Source organism: Macaca thibetana, chromosome X (genome assembly GCF_024542745.1).
Source record: "Macaca thibetana thibetana isolate TM-01 chromosome X, ASM2454274v1, whole genome shotgun sequence".
Classification (NCBI taxonomy): Eukaryota; Metazoa; Chordata; class Mammalia; order Primates; family Cercopithecidae; genus Macaca; species Macaca thibetana.
This window is the reverse complement of record NC_065598.1, coordinates 92,792,583-92,809,697: the sequence shown is the minus strand read 5'-3', so window position 1 is coordinate 92,809,697 and position 17,115 is coordinate 92,792,583. Positions and strand designations below refer to the sequence as shown.

Sequence of the window (17,115 nt, the reverse complement as noted above, 5' to 3'; positions counted from 1 at the left end):
CAAAAAAAAAAAAAAAAAAAAAAAATCACAGAAAAGAGCAGAGGACAGAATATTGTGGAAGGTCACCATATGAGGATGAAAAAATAAGGAGAAACTAAGTTCTCAAACATGTAGAAAAAGAAGTCCAAGAAAAAGGGAGGGAAAGAGACAGAGAAAGAGATTAATTTATTGAAAAGAAATGATCAAATATTAGAGATAAGTAATACAGGCTAAGGGAAGGAAAAGGCCCCTGGATTGGGTATTTTGGAGTTTGTTGGTGACTTTTGAAGTAAACTTTCACTAGATTGGTGGAAACAGACCTAGTCAATCAACAAATATCTACTGAGTACCCACTATGTTAAGACATCATCTTCAATTTCTTTGTTTTTTTTTTTTTTTTTTTTTTTTTTTTTTGAGACAGAGTCTCACTCTGTCACCCAGGCTGGAGTGCAGTGGCCGGATCTCAGCTCACTGCAAGCTCCGCCTCCTGAGTTCTCACCATTCTCCTGCCTCAGCCTCCCCAGTAGCTGGGACTACAGGAGCCCACCACCATGTTTGGCTAATTTTTTTTTGGTTTTTTTTTGTATTTTTAGTAGAGACGGGGTTTCACAGTGTTAGTCAGGATGGTCTTGATCTCCTGACCTCGTGATCTGCCCGCCTCAGCTTCCCAAAGTGCTGGGATTATAGGCGTGAGCCACCGTGCCCGTCCCATCTTCAATTTCTTAATATTCATTTAAGACATAAAGTATATTGAGGAGAATACACAATCAGTTTGAAAGTTTAGACACCCTAATTGAAATTTTAAGTATATATGGGAGCTTTCCACCATAGGGAATGTAGGTGGAAATTTACTTGAGATTCAAAGAGATCTCAAGAGAAGCTTTTGGCATAATTACAATTAATGACTATTTCTACATTCTTTTTGAAAGAAAATAGTATGTACCCAATTTTTCAAATCATCATGAAAATTTCATCTCAAAAACACTTTTGCTTCTGTAATATATTCTGTTAAAAATATTCCGGGCCATTTGAGCAACTAATGCTTTTTTTCCAAGCATTAAAATGATTTATTGTCCTGGAATATGAAATCTGTAGAGTTATTTCAATGAAAATGTAAAACTGCCAAAAAGTCTGCTTCTGGTCACATTTTTCCTTCTATCTAACAAGACAATTTTCTACCATCAAACTCGCTGTGACATGACACAAAGTCTATATCTTCTTTCATTACCTGGGTTCGAAGTTGCTGGATTTCTGCTTCAAGTTCTTTGATTTTCTCATCTTTTTTTTGAAGCTCTGCTTGAGCTTCCTGTCGAGCTGTGAATTCTTCATCGAACTGCAATGATCACCACCATCAATGTACAGTTAATAATATAGTTTTGAGAAAGCTTTAAAGAACATTATGTATTAAATAAGATTTACTTAGTTGAATTCCCAGATCACTCAGAAAGTCACAGCTTGTAATTATTTTCATAACAATTAAGTATCCAAGTGGAGGTAGGGTATTGCTTGTGGCGGTAGTAAAGAAGAAATATGCCCCCTACCCAAGGTAAGAAAACACATTTTCACTTCTGAAAAAAAATACAAAGACGAAAAGGTAGACTGAAAAGTCTCTCTTCCCACATAATGTACATTTTTATTGTTCTGTTATTGAAAATTCAATTTTAGAATTAATAATTTTAAAAATATTTTATCCCATACTTTTTTTTTTTTTTTTGAGACAGAGTTTCACTCTTGTCACCCAGGCTGGAGTGCAGTGACATGATCTCAGCTCACTGCAACCTCCACCTCCTGGGTTCAAGCAGTTCTCCTGCCTCAGCCTCCCAAGTAGCTAGGATTACAGGTGTGCACCACCACACCTGGCTAATTTTTGTATTTTTAGTAGAGATGGGGTTTCTCCATGTTGGCCAGGCTGCCCTTGAACTCCTGACCTCTGGAGATCCACCCGCCTTGGCCTCCCAAAGTGCTGGGATTACAGGCGTGAGTCACCATGTGTGGCCTCATCCCATACTTCTAAGTTTACTGAATTAGAAAATGACATCTAAAAATAAACCATCAAGCAGTTTCAATTCCTTAACTATATTTAATCTTGAAAATAAATTGCGCTTTTAGAATGCTCAAATGTATGTATATTAATACAAATTGGAATTATTTCTATTGCAATCTTAGTTGTCTAGAATCCATAAAGCAGTACTTCACAAACTCTGACAGTAGAATGCCCTAATAGCAGTCTCATTCAGATGGTTAACCAAAACATTTGTATAGCATGTTATGAGAGGAAAAACTAGAGGTTAAAATAAGGGGTGCTAAGCCAAAAAGACTCTGAATGGTTAATAATTATTCACTGTATCCTGCCTTAGCCTTACCTCAGACAGGGCTCTAAGCAGGCACAAACCTGCCTGCATATTTCCAGTGACTACTGCCTGGGTCTGGCTATAGAACATTTTATTTGCCCTTTATTGTCAATGTTGTTTCAAGTCAATTTAGAAGTCTATACATTATTCTAACAATGTTATTTCTGTTTCTAAAAGTGATACATCTTACTGCCCAAAACCATCTTAGAGTTTGTGGAACAATACAAAAGTATGTTTAGTGTTAACAAATATTCATCCTCATAGTAGCTTTGACCTTTGGAAATTATAAAATGCCATTCTGATCTAAGTCTGAAGAGTAGGTGAGCAAACTGGATAATAATACTCTTTGGGTCGAACCTGAAATGCTTTTATTCATCTCTCCTTGAATCCCTGGAAATTGTCCCACAGATCCTGGTCCAAATATTCTCTAATTTCTTTACATTTCAAACCTACCCCAGATCCTTGGAGGGAAGGATCCACATATCCTTCAGTCAATGACCTTGTTTTCCTACCTCATTAAGAAGATGGATGTCCTCCAATGTGAGCTTGTTTGCCTTTACTACTATCCGTGTTAAGATTTATCTCAATCTGTACTCCCATCCCCACTCCTAAAGTTAGCTTCTCCTATGTGCTTCTAAATCATGGCACCTACACGAGCACACTATACACATTTTTTCCTCTATAAATGGTTTATTAGTATGTTGGAGGAGAGGCACACAGTGTTTCTGCTTTTAATTTAAAATTACCTTAATCTGCAAACACAGCAAATGGAGATCACAGAAGCCTGAAATATGTGAGCTGGAAGAGGTCTTCTTACAAGTTCACTAATTTTATTCTTTCCTTTTAATGATGAAGAAACTAAGATCTAAAGAGAGTAAGTGGCTTACCCAAAGTCACAGCTAATTAGTGGAAAAGCTGAGATCAGACCTCACAACTACTGCCTCTCATTCTAGCACTTGTGAAAAAATGACTTTATACTGACTCTTAAAATGACCCAGAACAAGGGGATGCATGTAACTAACCACTGGGAGACCATACAGGTTTTCATTCTAAATGTTGGTGATGAAACTAAAGCATCAAACACTGAAATTTCTTTTCTATTACTTCAGGACTCCTTTTTCCATAATACATATGCTCACAAAAAAACTTTACCATACAGATAGTCACAATTTGCTCCAGTCTTGTAGTATGTAATCACAGTGCCAGCCAAAACTTAAGGAGATTCTAAGGTTTTCAAAGGGAATTTTAAATGTGCTGCTTAAAACAAGAACATTAGAAATATAAAGGTCTATTAATCAAAAAGCATGCATTTTCTTTCACCAATAAAAATGACAGCTCCACACAAACATTTTATGCTCAAGCTCTTAAAATCTATTCTAGTAACTGAAAGAGCAAAGACATTTCTTCAGATGCCCTGAAGTAACTTCTTCAATAATACTCTATAATTTCTAAAGTGATAGCAAAAGTGATTATCTAATCTCCAAGGTAAGTCATAACTTTGAAGAGACAGCAGTATGTAAGCACATTATCTTGCTGTCAGAAGGCTGAAAACTGGAGAGCTTTTAGACGTGTGCTTCAATCCTTCTGCCTGCACCCAACAGGAGAGAAATACTATGCTAATGCTTAATAGGCTCTAGAACAGAAAAAGAGAAACTTGTGGTATAAGCTAATAAAATTATAGCTATGCTTCCATGAAACAAGGAAAAGACAAGCTTAGATCTGAACACAATTCAGATATTCATAAAGCTGGCATTTACTCAAAGGCATTTAAGACATTAACACAGAAAGGGATCCTCAAATTCCACCAGGCCTACATGAAGTAGCAGCATCACTTACAAAATGATAATTACAAAATTCAAAGAAGCTAAGTCTAAACAGAGAGAGAAAGAGAGTGAGAAAGAGAGAAAATACTGCAACATGTTATTGCTATCAATAGCACTGACATAAAAGACCACAACAGAAAAGACTAGCTAAACATCTCACAGTTCTCCAAAGAGCTACCTACTGCAAGTGACAGCTGCAGGAAAGCAATGGGAGAATTTATTTTGGTTGATTGCTTCCAACTATACCCTTTCAGCAATGTAATTTGATTTCATGTATCACTTTAGTATAATGTGGCTAGTGTTTTTCTTCCATAATGGATTAAACATGATGAGGAGAGAACAATAGTAACCTTACCTTATAAGGAGATAAATCAATATTCCATGGCTATGTTTGAATCCAAAAATATAAAGTACTACATAAATGAAACATTTAGAAGGCCTCACATTAATAAAGTAGAGTATTACTGTGATTAAATTATTAACTTAACGATTATGGCTAATACTTTATAAGCTTACCTTCTTTGAAAACTCTGCAGCTCTTTGTTCACTTTCTTCAACTTTCGCCTTGTTCACACAAGAATCTATTAAGATCAACCAAAAGTGATTCAAAATTATGGCATGAGATCACTAGACAAAAGATGTCTTCTAGCCTATAACTCTGCAACGCAGACTATCATTTTTACGTCAATTGTTACTAAATGGAAATTGACCTATACTACACACAAAACATAAATATCATATATTCTTTCTTTAGCATACTAACTGAATTCAATGATAGTATTGTGGAGGCACAAAACTAAGCATCCATAAACATATCTCATTAAATTATTTTTATGGGTATTCGATTATTTTTCAACTATAAAACACTTCAAAACCCCATAGTTTATTATGGGTGGAGAGGTGGCAAAGACTCCATGTTTAACCTTAGTAATGTTAATAAGATATGAATAGTCTTAGCAAGATTCAAAACTGTCTCACAAAAAAGCTAGAGAGAGACAGAATAATATTCGATAATTCAGGCTTCTTCTTGAAAAGATTTTTACTTCTGATCTGGGGCAAAATGTATCATGTACATAAGGAAACAGACTTCAGACTTCTCAGGTCAAATCAAACACTTCAGAATATAAATAACTGAAGAAAAACTTTTGGGCAATATTGTATCTCTCATTATTTTATGTACATATAAACTCTATTCTGTAGCCATTCTACATTTATTTATCAAAAAGAAATAAAAATATATACCAGTACCCAGAATTGTATGTGAATATTCACAGCAGTTTTATTTATAGTAATCCCAAACTGGAAAGAACCTAAATGGCCATCAACAAGGGTATACATAAACAAACTGTGGTATATCCATATACTGGAATACCACTCAGCAATATAAAGGAATGAACTATTGATACAGGCAATACAACAACATGAATGAATCTCAAAATAATTATGCTGAAGGCAAGAAGACAGGCAAAAAGTGTATATGCTGTATGTTTCTATTTTTATAAAATTTTTAAAAGTGCAACTAATAAGAGAGACTATAAAATGTAACTAGTAAGAGAGAGATCAGTAATATCCCAGGATGGGAAGATGTGGTAGACATGGAAAGAAAGAACTAAAAGGACAATGCAGAAACTTTAGGGTGTAACAGAATTATTATCTTGACATTGATGATGGTTTTAAGTGTCTATATTAATAGCAAAATTTATCAAATTCTATACCTTAAATATGGGTAGTTTTTCTTACATCAAATGTACCTCAATAAAGCTGGTTTGTTTGTTTAAAGCAACTGAGGAGGAAAGTAGGAAATGATGAAGTCAAAGAACAGCCATATCTAAGCTGTGCTAGTCACGGTTGGTAATGATTTTGAATTTAAATTTCAATGGAAAGGCATCAGAGAGTTTTAGGCAGAGATCTGATATGATTTGATTTATGAAAGATATCAGACTTAAAGAATTGTGACATTACAAGAGACTCTAATCTCTTCAGGTCCGAGTCATCTTAAAATACAGATCCATGGATTTCCTAGAAGTTCTTGAAGCACCTAATTTTTGTGTATATGAACTTATGTGTGTTCTAATCAAAGTTCCAAGCATTTGTCAACTTCTCACAAAGGATTTTGACCATAAAATATTAAGAGCCACTCATATATGTGACTTACTCAATTTTAAAGTTGAGGAAACTAAAACCTAGAGAAGTTAAATGATTTGTTCACAATCACAGAGATGACAGGTGGATAACATCACAATGGGTTTATGATGCCAACTATCCTCTCTCACCTGATCGCTTCATCTCTCCTCACCCAACACTTTTGATTAATGATAAAGAATCATAGTACCTGGTACACAGTACACAAAACAAACGTCTGTTGAATACTGACTACTACTTGACTAAATTATTATTTTTACAGGTATTCAATTATTTTTCAACTATAAAATACTTCAAAAAACTATAGTTTATTGTGTGAGAGGTGACAACAACTCCATGTTTAAGATTAATAAGATCAAAATCAACAGTAGCATGTGTGTCCTAACTATGGTCTATAATGGATTATAAGCTAATACACATATTTGAAAATAGTCCTTTATGACTCCTTCAACAAAATGCAAAATAAACTTGTTTTTCAAACTCATTGAAAAATATGCAATGAGGCTAGAATTCACATTCACTGCTGGGTAAATTAGCACAAGCTTTCTGAAAAGCATTTGGCCTTTGAAGGTTCATACTCTCACTTATGGAAATCAATCCTAAGGAAATAATGAGAAAAAGACAAACATTTATATACAAGAATGTTGACAGCACATTCATTTATAACTGCGAAAATCTAAAAACAATTGTGAATGCACAAAAAGAAAGGACTGGTTGCAATGTTTATGGTATTTCTCAAAATGGAATATTACACAGACATCAAAAGTCACATTTTGAAGGTTAACATGGAAAAATTCTCATAATATAACACTCCAAGAAAAATCAGCATTCAGAGAGATAGATAGGTCATAAAGAAAGAGATATAAGGAAATGTACCAAGCTGAAAAGGGAGCGATCACGAATGTGATTGGTGGTTTGTCACTTACATAAGTCTCTAGATTGCCTGATAAGTATGTATTACATTTAAAACAGAATTAATACATAAATAATAAGTTATCCATCTTTGAATGTTACTGTATATCTGCCTTGTGCTATGGAATAAAAAATAATATATAATTGGCATACAATAGCTTTTGTTTTCTTTCTTTAAAAATAAGACAAATAAGTTCATGCTTGAACCTTAACGACAGTGATTCCAATTAAGTACAAATAAGACTGCTTAGCTATAAGGCTAGATAGCATAGCACACTTCACAAGGGAAGGTTCAGATCATCCTTCAGAGGTTGTTCTGAAAAGTATCGCTAACTACCAGTCTAGGATGATATAAGGAGCAATCTAAGGAGATGAATATGATCACCTCAAATTCTTTCTAACTCTAAGGTCTATGAAAATATAAATTGATCCATTTGAGAGCCTTAGAAGGTCTCAAGTTATTGAAATGAGCCTGTATTTCTTTTCTAAAACTTGAGCATTAACAACATAACTATAATGAGACCCCACTGTATTTCTATAAGACCACTAAAGTACCAGTATAAAATGAAAAGATTTCAGAGTCGTGTTTCTAAATAGTAATGCATTCATCTATAATAATATAATGGGTTCTTGTGGGACACTAAGCTTAAACTACCTCCAGGAGTGTTGGAACTTATTAAATACGTTAATATTTCTTTCTTTTTTTTTTTTTTTTTTTTTTTTTTTGAGACAGAGTCTTGCTCTGTCACCCAGGCTGGAGTGCAGAGGCACGATCCCGGCTCACGCAAGCTCCGCCTTCCGGGTTCACGCCATTCTCCTGCCTCCGCCTCCGAGTAGCTGGGACTACAGGCGCCCGCCACCAGGCCTGGCTAATTTTTTTGTGTGTTTTTGTAGAGACGGTGTTTCACCGTGTTAGCCAGGATGGTCTCAATCTCTTAACCTCGTGATCCGCCCACCTCGGCCTCCCAAAGTGCTGGGATTACAGGCATGAGCCACCGTGTCCGGCCCCCTAAATAGGTTAATATTTCTAATCACACAGGCAGAACTCTCATGATCATTAAAATTAACAATTATAGCAATTGAGTGCCCACAGACACAATGATTTACCAGATATGAATAGAAGTTCAGTAAGAACTGAAACTTCTTACTGAACTTCTTCACTTAAAAAGTGCTTATAATACAGAAGGCATAAAACGCAATCAGAGGACAATGAGGATTATGATACGTACCTATCAGGTGAGTGAAATCAATGTCTAATCGTTGCCTGTACTTGAAGTCTGGATCCATACCACTGCAGTGTAGCACTATCTGTGAAACGCATTCCTCAATTATTTTATAATATTGTGGTCTGAAAAAGAGAGAAAGTATTCATGAATGCCTTTCTATCCATGCAAATCAATTTTCTTTAGAAGACATTCAACGTATTAGAAGAACTAGGTCTTTTTCTGGAGTTGTTTTAAAAATCCTGCAGCCACTACACTTCCTTAGGACAGGTATGCCTAAGCTTAGGGATGGTCTGGCTGTTACAGTACCAAACCCATTGTGATGTAATCAACTACATCTAGTGACTTCATAATCTAGTTTGCAGGGATTCAAGCTTGTGTTCAAAGATACTTATCAACCTTTTCTATTTACTTATGCTATTTTTTCTAAAGTTAATAAAAACAAATGAGCTGTTAGTCCTACATTAATGGATACAAAAATGGTTCTACGCATCCACAGGTTCTCAATTTCAATAAGGGATGAGTTTCTTCTCATTACGTGGCAAGCAATGTGTTGAATTTACTACAGCACTTTTAGTCAAGATAGCTATAAAGGCTTACAAAACTGGACAGAGCCACTTATATTACAAGACTATCCAAGGATCTATTTATGCAACACATTTTAAAAGACCCATTTTATAAAAGCATACACACTTAATATGCATGGCTATTGCTTCAATTTGTTTAAAGTGTCAGAGGTTTTAAAATATATCCTAATTCTGTAATCTATCAAGGTAATTCTGGCCTTAAAAATGACCATTCACATACTGCAAAATTTTTTAAAAGGCACTTTTGCATTAAAATTTGGGTAAGATTTAGTATTTGTCAGAGGATAATAAATTTAACAGAGAAAAATCAGTAGTAAGAAGTATGACTATAGACAAATTACAATATAAACTTCCCTAAATATAGTGTGCTGATAACTAGCCAACCTACTAAAAGTTTGTAAATGAAGCCAAATAGACTCTAATTGCTCTTCCACGTCTTTAGTAATGGGTCTGGTCCCAAGAATAAGAATAAATAGTAATACATATTACACATCTGGGTTTTTTCAAGTCATCATCAGGTCTAGAGTAAATAATACTGGATTACAACCTCAGTCTAGTCAATAAATAAGGAAAACACAGCTGTTCCCTTTCAAGCCAGGTTAATCATCCCTAAGTGGAATAAAATGCTTGTCACACTTCTGCCTCACATGGATGTTCTTAGGATGAAAAACATGCCATATAAGAATAACTTCTTACTTAGTTGCTGAGAAATGGATACTTTCACATAAATGATGTTCCCCAGCTAACTGAGTACCTGTGGGCACAGTACCCCTTTTAAATTTGTTAGAACTTAATTAAAAATACAATAATTTTTAACGTATTAGCAGCCTTGCTGTTTAAAAAACAGCACAAAATTTACTATTTTAAACATTTTTTATGTCTCTGTCATGTCACAATGTCCATCAAATTATTGTACTGGTCTAAACTATAATAGTTTTCTATGCTGCTTTACAGCTATAATTTTTGTTGAGACTGTGCTGACCTCATGGTAGCTTTCCTTTTCCCTTTAATCAAGCAGGTTTTAAGAAATCAAAGAACCCAGGTTGTCAGAATTTCACACAAATTAGAGTATGAAGAACAACTAAGAGTCTCTTTAACAGTTAAATATAATATCATGGTCACCAGCCTGTGGATAATTTCAGTCACTCAGAAGCCTTTTCATAACTTTCTGGTTTTCCGATATATTCCCATTTAACTAGATTATAAAACTTTTAACTTTAGTGGTTATTATCATACTCATTTATTTTGAAGGATGATATTACTAGACATAAAATTGAAATATTAGCACTATTATTTTCTTAGATGTTAAGATCACATTTATTAGTAGATAAATACTGTAAAAAGAGAAATAACAGTAAAATCTTACTTAATATGCACAAGATAAAACCTTTAAAGTTCTACCCCAGAATCTTCAGTGCTTTTTCTGGGATATCACTATCTAGAAAAGAAAATTCATTGCAGGGCCAGTGCAGTCTGTTGGGTTCATTCCTACCAAAGTCCTATCACTGGAGTACCCATTTTTAAAAGTGCATCGCTCTCTTCTGGCCAAATTTTAAAAAATGAACGCCTTTTAGAAAATGTTACCTAAAGGAATCAAACTGTTATACCCTCTGTGTATATATATGCATATATTGCATAGGCCCCACTACATTGTTCATTTTCCTTTAATACCCAATTCAAATTATAAATATAGTACTCTCAGAACTGCCTCTTACCTGATATAATAATCATTTCTGATGAGCAAAAAATGTTGTAGAATGGATAAGAAGTAATTTTCAGCAGCAGTGTCCTTCAGCATATTATACAGAAGATGGTAGACTTCATTCATATCAGTAGAAAGTAAAGGAAAAATATTAAAGATTCTTGATGGGAGTCTCATTCATAACAAAGGAGTTTAACTTTGTAAAACATCGACTTATAATCTTGCTTCCATTACTATTTCTAAACCTTCAACTCTATGATCCAGTACTTAAACATCTGCATAAAGTAATGATTCTATGGAATCATTTTGATCTTTTAACTAGAGAGACAGACCTCAAGAGCATGTCCGAGACCATCTGACTGCCAAAATCTTAATAGATCCGTTATACATATTTTAAAGTCCAGATTATAGCTGGTACCATTGGAACAGCAATGCCATCAGTGAAAATGGTCTCCTTTTGATCTTCCTGTAGTTGTGATAGAGGACCTATATTATTTATGCAAATCACTACTACTCTATTTTCACTGCCACATAAGATAGAAGGCAAATGAGCTGCTGTAAACTGCTAAAAGGTCACAAAATCAGTTTTATTTTATCCAGATGAAATACTTACTAAATCTGCAATTATTATTGTTTGCATTCATTTGTATTTCATTATTTGATAAAAAATGAAAAGTAGAGACAAGATATAAAGAGTGGCAGAAATTTAGATGCTTCTAGTAAACTAGAAATCAGATTTCCACAAATGGATCCATTTTTGTAATAAAAGTGAGGACCTGGAAAACCAAGGTAAAATAAAGATAAAAGACAAGATGTAATTTAATATCCTAAAATAACCTCAAATGTCAACATTTTCTCCAAGGTAGAATTAAGCATACGATGGCTTACTTCTTAGACCCTACATAAGAGTGTTGTGCTAAAGTCTCATGAGGTCCTTAAATGGCTACACAATGGATCCAAAAATAGCTTTATGGTGAAGTTTGATTATAAGAGAAATCTATGTAAAGCAAGATATTAATTGATATGAAAAACATTTAATATTATAGAAGCCACAGTAGACTGGCATCTCTAATGATGAATAAAAATTACTAGAAATTATTCCTTATAATAATAACATTGTTATTCATTGCACACACACTTATCCAATACCTATGTGTAAGACTTTCATAGGTGCATTGAAGGAAAAAAGATTAAACATAACATTTCTGCCCTCAATCTCACAGGGGCACAGAAGTGTACATAAATAAAATAGAACAAACAAGGTACTTTGGGTATTTCAAGGAGGGGAATATTACTTCCAGCTTTGGGGAGTGGGGGCGAGGAGCAGAAAAGGGAAGAAAACATTACTGAGAAAAAATCCAACTCAAAGGTCACTTTGGTTCTGACCTGTTTCCCAACTTCACCAGAATCCATTAAGTAAGAAACATAACAGGTGTGAAACAAATGGCCAGCAATGCTATGACAACCATCTCTTAGATCTAAAATAATTTCATATAAAATTGTTGCCGTCGGAAGGTTATACGCTAGTTGTATTTGACTCAGATGCTTCTACCACATAGCTTTGCTATATTCAGATACTACTGCATCTAAACATTTTTGTTATTGTTAAGAAACACAAATATTTGAATACAAGATAAGATATTTATTTGAATTGCCTTGTATCTCTAAGTCACTGAAGCTTGATTTAATAAACTGAATAAGTATTTCACCTATAGTCACATACGAATGCAGTGAACTTTTCCCCCAAAAAATCCGTACATGTAAGATATATTACCTTATGCTATTCTTTATTCAAGACCACTGAGCAGAGTATACCTATAATACTGTGAGCCATTGTGCAGATTTCAATACACTCTGTGTAAATCATCAAGACAGCCTGACAATTCCTCAACATGAATCTCAAGGACAGCATTATAGTAAGGTTCTAATATAAATAAATGGATATAAATTGGGCTGACAGACAAGAACTCTAATAATGGTCCACAAAATTGCCCACAAATCCCTTTCTCACAATGCACACAAAATTGTTTTGTGGTTTGTCAAAGGATATTCCATTTCTGCTCGAATGTCATTGAGACGGTGTGATAATTCAGTTAGGTCATCTTCTTTGTTTTCATCAAATACTTTCAACTGAATATCAAGCTCATCATTCTCTTTTTCTTTTAGATCCTAATATATAAACATAAAACTTAACACATGAATAACAGTTTGACAACAGCATATTTAGGTAATAAAGGGCAGAACACAATTATTCATTTATAAACACAGAAGCAATTTCAAATATTGACGCGGGCACTTGGTTTTCTGAAAGTAAATGTAGCTGAATTTTTCTATTTCAAAATAAAAGGACCTCATTGCATTCACTTAATTTTTTTCCATGCCCTACATTTTGATTACTCACATTAAAAAATTAGCGATCAGTTCTACAACAGAAAAAAACTAACTGCTAACAACCCAAATTAAATGCTGTCGTTTTGACTAAACACACTAATCAAAGATTGCAAAAGAACTCATGCAGTCAGAACATTCACATATGCCTCTGGCAAAAAATGCAAATACAGATCAATTGTATTAACGAAGAACAAATGCAAGGATATATTCAAGCACAACAGTCCCAAGTATGGCGTGAAAAGATGTATAAACACATTTATTTTAAAAGATATTTTGTGATTTTAAAGCAAAAAGGCGTTTGGACTTTTTATTAAGCTGTACATCTAACCTCCTCCCCCACCTTATATTTTTGCTTAGCCTAATCACAAAATACCAACTTGGGCATAAAAGTTATGTTTTTGTAATACATTATAAGCACATGCATTACAAACCTCTGATAATTTTCATAATAATAGTATAAAAAATTTAGAAGCATGCCACACTAGAGATTGTTGGGCTCAATATATATCACCTGGAATATCTTTTAATATGTGTCCATTAAGTTGCAGCTTTCAAAACCCAAATCGATAATCACAACTGTGGATGCTCAAGGGTGATACCGAAAGTGGGACTAGGATGTTCAGAGCTGAGCTTGAACTCTAAAAGGAAATGCAAGCATGGTGTACTTCAAATTAGGTCGATAAAACAAAATGGGATACATTTCTTGTTTCTATCTTTATTCAATAGAACTATTATAGATATGTAATGGCTATTACTGAAGCCAAACAAATTTCAGCAATTTCTAGATGCTTTTTTTTCTAACACTCACATACATAATGATTTATTGAAAATTTACCTGCAGAGCATATGAAAATAATTGTTTCTACATAATTTCATATCAAACATAAGTAAATATATTTATGTTTGGTTTCCTTTTTAGTAATAACTTGCTTTAGCTCTAGTTTTCCAGTTTGAAATGGAATGAAGAAACTTATTAGAATGCAAAATTATCTAACGTTGCTGGGTCATATTATCAGGTGATTTCTGAACGCTATTTAGAAAATTACATAAGCCAGACAAACCCAATACACTGGTCACTGCAGAAACAACCTGTCACACATTTTACAGTATGTCTTATTCTTGTCACCATATATTCTCTCTCAGAAATTAATCGTAAAACTTAAACACTTTCAAATATGTCAGAAAAACAGAAAAATTTAAGTACTGTCATTTAGCATAGAACGTTACAAAACATGAAAATCAGTCAGCATAATTAAAATATTTTCAGTGAAAATAACTGGTTAAATGTGCAATTTAGTTCTTTATTAGATCCAGACATTATTTATACTATATATAGTATATGAGCACATATTGCACAATATAAAAGTTAGACATGTGTAACTGCAGTATTTTATAAATATTCTTTATTAATAACGCTCCAGGTCTATCAGAGTCAGTCCTCATTTAATGTCCTCAGTAGTTCTTGGAAACTGCAACTTGAAGCAAAAAATGTATAGCAAAACCAATTTTCTTTTCTCATCAACGTTATAATGAAAGGACATTATTCAAGGACCTACTGTATACAGTTTTGCTTCCAGGTGCAGTTCGCAAGATTCTATCAATGACATTAAATGAGAAGTTACTGTAAATATATATATGCATATACACATACACATATATATGCTTATATTTATGAAACTTCCTTTCAGCCAAATGTCAAGCCTTGAAATATTCATAAATTCTTGATAAAATAAACATTTACTGAATTAAAATTTTTACATAGTACAAATAATAAATAATAAGATGTGTCTCCTATAAAAGTAAATGGAAATCTATCACGGAAGTTTTATGTTTTAAAATGTGAACTACCAAAAAGTTACTGAAATACATTGTTATTAATTATGTGAAACACTCTATGCTTGTTATTTTTTAAAAAGACATGCTGTATAGATCTAAAATTATTTTTTGCAGAATTCCCGACATATGTAATTTTCTATAACATAGTATACTTCAAAGGAAATCAAAGTCCATTGCCAGTACACTACTGATTAACAACCAACCAAAATTGAGTCTTTAAAACAGGAAAGAGTTTCTCAGACTTTTAAAGAGATAAAAGTATGCCTACTGCCTACCAACACCATTTCTTACTATGTTTTTCCTTCACGTATCTGATTTAACTAATATTTTCTTAATTTATTTAAATAAAAGGCAAATGGGGAAAATTTCAGAAGAAATCAATGTAAATTAAGTACAGAAAAAATCCTATTTTAAAACTCACTGTAGAGTTTGTAACAACTCATTTATTCTAAATTACTAAAGCAAATTTATCAGACATGAAATTTCCATGTAAATGAAATATAAACTATTTTTCAACATCAAAATTTAACTATAGGGATGACAGGAACCTTGAAAATAAATTTTTAAAGAATATAATTTAAAAATTCGTTGTCTTGAAGATTCTGATAATTATTATGAAAAAAGTTTCACTCTACTACAATGTTGATCTCAACGATTACTGAAATACTAAGAACCAGTTTTTCCCAACTCATAATGATTCTAGATACATATAATTTTTCATCCATATACCAAAAATTAATAATTAGCCCTAGTCACATCTAATTTGCTGCTTTGAATATACTGTATTCTAGAACATTAGGGAATTCTTGTTAGAACTGGATATAAAAAAAGAATAAATAGAAAAAAATGTAAGGATTTTAAAGGCTCATCTATGACCATATTATTAAGCTTCACTGCATATATAAAGGATATGTAATGTTACTATAAATTCCAGTGGTTTAAATTTAAATATTTAGTTCATTAGCAGGTTAATTAGATAGTAGTCGACATGTGGGGTATGTAGTATATGTTAACCCATGACCACTCTGTCCTGCTCCCAAGTTGTGATAAACTAAAACAACAGCAGTGAAATCTACAGTTCTAAATAAATGATCTCTAATCTTCTCAAGGTCTATCTGCCCGAATACTGATTCTACTCTTGTATATGCGATCCCAGCACTTTGGGAGGCTGGGGTGGATCATTTGAGGCCAGGAGTTGAAGACCAACCTGGCCAACACGGCGAAACCCTGTCTCTATAAAAAAATATAAAACTTAGGCCAGGCGCAGTGGCTCACATCTGTAATTCCAGCACTTTGGTAGGCCGAATATAAATTTTACCACAAAAATATGTACAACTATTTTGTATCCATAATTAAAAATATTTTTAATTTAAAAAAAGAACATATAAATTAAGAAGCACACAGTACCACAAAAAGTTTTATATAGGGCTATATGGCCAATGGAAAAGTGTAGCTTAGAAACACTGACACATAATCTCAGCTGTCTGTGTAACCAAATGAGTAACATGAGGCCACTGAGCCCAGCAGAGATTAATGTACCCAGACAAAAGTGCAAAAGGTTAAGGACAAGAGCTACAATACCATACCGTTTCTGAAAAATGAGGACTAAAATAAATTAAAATGAGAGTCACAATTCTCTTGACTAGCCATTCAGTAGTATAAAGCAGAAAGTGAATGTTCAATTATAAATAGAGGGGAATGAAAGACAGAAAAGTAAGAGCAACAACTATGGCAGAAAACATGGCATATTAGTAAATGAGTAGAGGATGCTACAGAGCCCTTGCAGCCAGCAAGTCTTCAAAGATGCTACTATAAAGAGAGAACCAGCCCACTAAAAACAAGCATGGAAACAGACAAGAAGGAAATTCAAAAGCAAACTACCATCAAAACTATAAGATTATCTTTAGCTACCTAAGGCTACAGGCTTTGGATGAAAAGAAAATTAGTGAAAAAAAAAAAAACAAGAATAATCATATGTCACACTAACTGTAATTGGTGAATGTGCCTAAGTTAACTGCACACTGAATCTCTAGATGGGTCACTTAAAATGTTGCTTTGATTCTCTGCATCCAATGCCTTGGTTTTAGGTGCCAAGAATGAAAGAACCACTTCAGGTGGGATTGACATAGAAATTTCCAAAACCAGGTGGACCCTATCATACATTTTATT

The 17,115-nt window shown here is 33.6% G+C and overlaps 1 protein-coding gene across 6 annotated transcripts in view; it reads right to left on the bottom strand.

Moving 5' to 3' along the window:
- DIAPH2 (diaphanous related formin 2) overlaps positions 1-17,115 on the bottom strand; it is a 912,659-nt gene that overhangs the window by 652,985 nt on the left and 242,559 nt on the right. For all 6 annotated transcript variants that reach the window (XM_050775145.1, XM_050775147.1, XM_050775146.1 and 3 more), the window contains 5 exons: positions 12,770-12,888; positions 10,733-10,849; positions 8,437-8,555; positions 4,670-4,734; positions 1,208-1,312 (listed from right to left, as the gene is read on the bottom strand). In XM_050775145.1, coding sequence (XP_050631102.1) covers positions 1,208-1,312; positions 4,670-4,734; positions 8,437-8,555; positions 10,733-10,849; positions 12,770-12,888 — 525 coding nt within the window. The remainder of the gene's footprint in view (positions 1-1,207; positions 1,313-4,669; positions 4,735-8,436; positions 8,556-10,732; positions 10,850-12,769; positions 12,889-17,115) is intronic.